Genomic DNA, 3,275 nt, shown 5'->3' with positions numbered 1-3,275 from the left:
CAATGAGGGACCCAGGACTGAGAGGCTGGTCAGGGCTGAGAGGGCTTCTGGGAAGCTTGGCTTCCAGGAGACTCCAGCCTCCCCATGTGGGAATTCTGCCTCAGGACCCAAGCACCCCTCAGTCCTGAGCCTGCACCTTCCACGAGCATTTGCAGCTAAACCTCAGGACAGCAGCCCAGAGGCAGCCAGCCTGAGAGGCCCCTGGAAAACCTCTGATTTCTTGAGAAAGACAGAATGAGAGCATCCCGCTTCCATGGCACTGCAGGAGGTGGAGTAGCGAGGGTCTTGGCCCACTGGCCGTGGTCAGGAGAGCATCGTGGGTGAGGAGGGGAGCGTGGAGTCTGAGGAGCTGGGAGGAGCTCCTTCCTGGCTCTGCAGAAGCTGCAGAGAAGCCCAGCCCTCCAGCGCTGCCTCTGCAGGAGCCCCTGCTCTAAGTCCCTCCCTGCCTTTCCTCTCCCTGTTCAAGACTCCCACACTCCCCAGTACATTCCCCAGTGACTGTGTGAGGGCAGCTCGGCCTCAGGAAAGTCCCCAGGTGGAGAGGTAGTCGTACTTGGCCCTTCACCACCCCTGCCTGGGCCCAGGCTCACTCCCCATGTCCTCAGCACACTCTGGGGACACGGCATCCAGGCAGGTGACCTGAGGAGGGGGAACATGCAGGAGGCTGTGCGCAGCTGAGCTGAGTTCTGCAGGCGAAATGGAAGCACCCACCCTGTGGCCCCAGGTGACCTCAAATGGTGACCAGCAAGGCAGGTGCCCCACCACCTGTGTCCCTCACAGAGCAGCAAGCTGACCTCACTTCACACTGTGCCGCTGACCTGGCCACATGAAAGAGACAGAAATTACCAATGTTTTTGTAATTAGCACTCTCTTCTCATAGGCCATCAGATCCACGCATTTCTTCACTTCCATCTTGGCTGCAACAGCTTCCAGAGGTGCCTTAAATTTGGCAAGTTGGAACTTGAACACAGGTTTTCCAGCTAATAAGAAGCCTGCGATTTCAGAACCAACAGCTTGGCAGACCACTGCATTTGCTGGAGCAAAAGAATAAAAATATAATTTATGTAAGGAAATCAGTGTTTCTCCCATGCCTCCCTGATGTTAGACTAGACAGGAACCCTAGACTTTTAGGCTTCTGGTCAATAACTATGCCAATGACGTCAGACATGGGAGGTTGTGACTTCCTTGAGGTCACACAGCAAAGGGAGGAGCTAGAACTGGAAAACTAACTTCATGATCACTCATTCAGTCTTTGTTGTTTTTTTTTATAAGCACACCCATTACTTTCCAAAGCTTCTCTGGATGGATGGCCAACGTTCTCTTTTCTAGATTTGAAAATAATCACTTTTCTCTGCCAGTTAAGTCACACTTTATTAGTCTTGGACATTGGTGAAGAGGAGGTTTTGGGTAATCAAATTTTGAAGTGAATGGTAGAGTCAGAATCCTATCGGAAATTAGAGAAATGAGTAAATCTGGAAAAGAAGAAGTTAAAATTATTAAAATGATGAAGGTGATGTTTTGAGAATAAGTTGTGGGATTTAGGTTTATGTGATCCAATACAGACAGAGCTAAAAGGTAAACAAATTAAAACAAAATCAAATAATGTGAATATAAAATAAAATAATGTGAATCGGTTTTAACACTCATTAGAAGCTTATACAGGAAATTGTACGTGGCCCATATTCTCCAGCAACATCTAGAATATTTAGAGAGGATGACAGGAGGGAACTGAGGCTCATTCCTGCTCCCACTGGGAATTTTGGAAAGACCTGGAGTAATCATTTTGCTTGGTCTGGAATCTCCATTCCCCTAAGTCTTTTGCAAACATCATGCATCCAGAAAGTGCCCCACCAGGCTCAACATGACCCCTGACTACGCAACTTCAAACTGTGGGAAGAATTTGGAGAGGGTAGGATCAAGGGTGTCACAGGGAAACGGGAGAAGTTCAGAAAGGAAGAGGAAAGAGAAAAATCAGAGTCTGGATCGGTCCTGACAGGGGAAAGGAAAGTACCCAAATGAACTGTGGAAAAAACAGCCAGAATTAGCATCAGAATTTCTATTTTAGAAAAATAGAAGTTCTGATGCCAACCATTGTAGTATTTCTACCACCATTACTGGTAGGACCCCTGGAAGATATACTGAGTACTGCTTATTCTAAGAGTTCATTTGCAGTGTTCCTATTGAGAGAACCAGAGAGCACCGTCTCTTCTTGGACTGAGAGCTCTCCAAGGATCCTTCCAGATGTAACATTTTATGAGTCTGAATTTACAATGTAAGAAGCTGTGAGCTCAATTGGCACCTAAAGGTCTAGGGAGGAGAATCTCTGATGGTACAGTGATCAGCTTCACATCCACAGATAGACCCTTGGCACAATAATCCCACTCCATTCCCATTGCCACTCCCGGCAGAAGCTCTAAGCACCAGTGATAGGAGGAGGCGCGGGGAGGGTGAGCATCTTGCCCACAGTGAAAGGGCTGAGAAGTGGCTGAGCCCAGAGTCACCCCAGACCTCACATTACATCATCTGACACAGATCCCATCCAGGAGTGAAGCTCAGGCAGGATTCCTAACATTTGCCTGCACTGATTTTCTGTAAAACTTCCTAGGTGCTGGGGATTTGATGAAATGAGGCCTGAGCTTTACGAGCAGTTCCTTCAACAAGCACAGGATAAGGTTTGGAATTCTGGTTTGTTCCAGACCCCAACGTTAACCTGAATAGGTGACCTCGTGCTCAGAGAAGGGTGTGTTCCAGGGGCTGGTGCTGGACTCATGACTGATGTACTCACCCCGGTAGCAGCAAAGGGCCAGCGTGAGCAGCAGGAGACACACCAACAGCCTCATGGTGGCTTATTCTGCTGTGAGCTCAGCTTTAACCAATGATGAGTGATTTAGACTCAACCCCAGGAACCTGTGGAGCCGTGGAGCCCAGGGCTATTTGTACCTAAGGAGCTTGGCTGGTCCTGCCCACGTGGGCATCTGGCAGGTGATGAGGCCTGGCTTCCAGCCCTCCCTTCCTAGCCAGGGCTGCTGCCATCCATCAGTGTCACATCCCCATGCCTCCCTGCACCCTGAGTGGGGCGGAGCACAGGAGGGCAACCCTGCAGGAACTCGGCTCTGTGCTCCAGGTGAGTGTCCAGGTGCCTCTGGCCATATTCCCTGGAACCTCAGTTTGCTTTTGGGCTTTTGAGGATTATCTCTCTGTTCTTTATGTCAGTGCGAGGGTAAAGGTGAGTTCTCACTTCAGAAGGACAGAAACCGGGGTGCAGGAAGCTAGGC

The 3,275-nt window shown here is 49.6% G+C and overlaps 1 protein-coding gene across 1 annotated transcript in view; it reads right to left on the bottom strand.

Annotated features, from left to right (window-relative positions):
- SCGB1D1 (secretoglobin, family 1D, member 1) overlaps positions 1 to 2,909 on the bottom strand; it is a 40,255-nt gene extending 37,346 nt beyond the window's left edge. Inside the window, exons 1-2 of the mRNA XM_011993359.1 lie at positions 2,786 to 2,909; positions 847 to 1,034 (exon numbers count right to left, since the gene is read on the bottom strand). Coding sequence (XP_011848749.1) covers positions 847 to 1,034; positions 2,786 to 2,840 — 243 coding nt within the window. The 5' untranslated portion in view covers positions 2,841 to 2,909. The remainder of the gene's footprint in view (positions 1 to 846; positions 1,035 to 2,785) is intronic.
- Positions 2,910 to 3,275: the final 366 nt, after the last annotated feature.

This window comes from Mandrillus leucophaeus, unplaced genomic scaffold (genome assembly GCF_000951045.1).
Source record: "Mandrillus leucophaeus isolate KB7577 unplaced genomic scaffold, Mleu.le_1.0 Scaffold43, whole genome shotgun sequence".
Taxonomy (NCBI): domain Eukaryota; kingdom Metazoa; phylum Chordata; class Mammalia; order Primates; family Cercopithecidae; genus Mandrillus; species Mandrillus leucophaeus.
The sequence above is the reverse complement of the archived record's forward strand: the minus strand, read 5'-3'. Positions and strand labels throughout refer to the sequence as shown.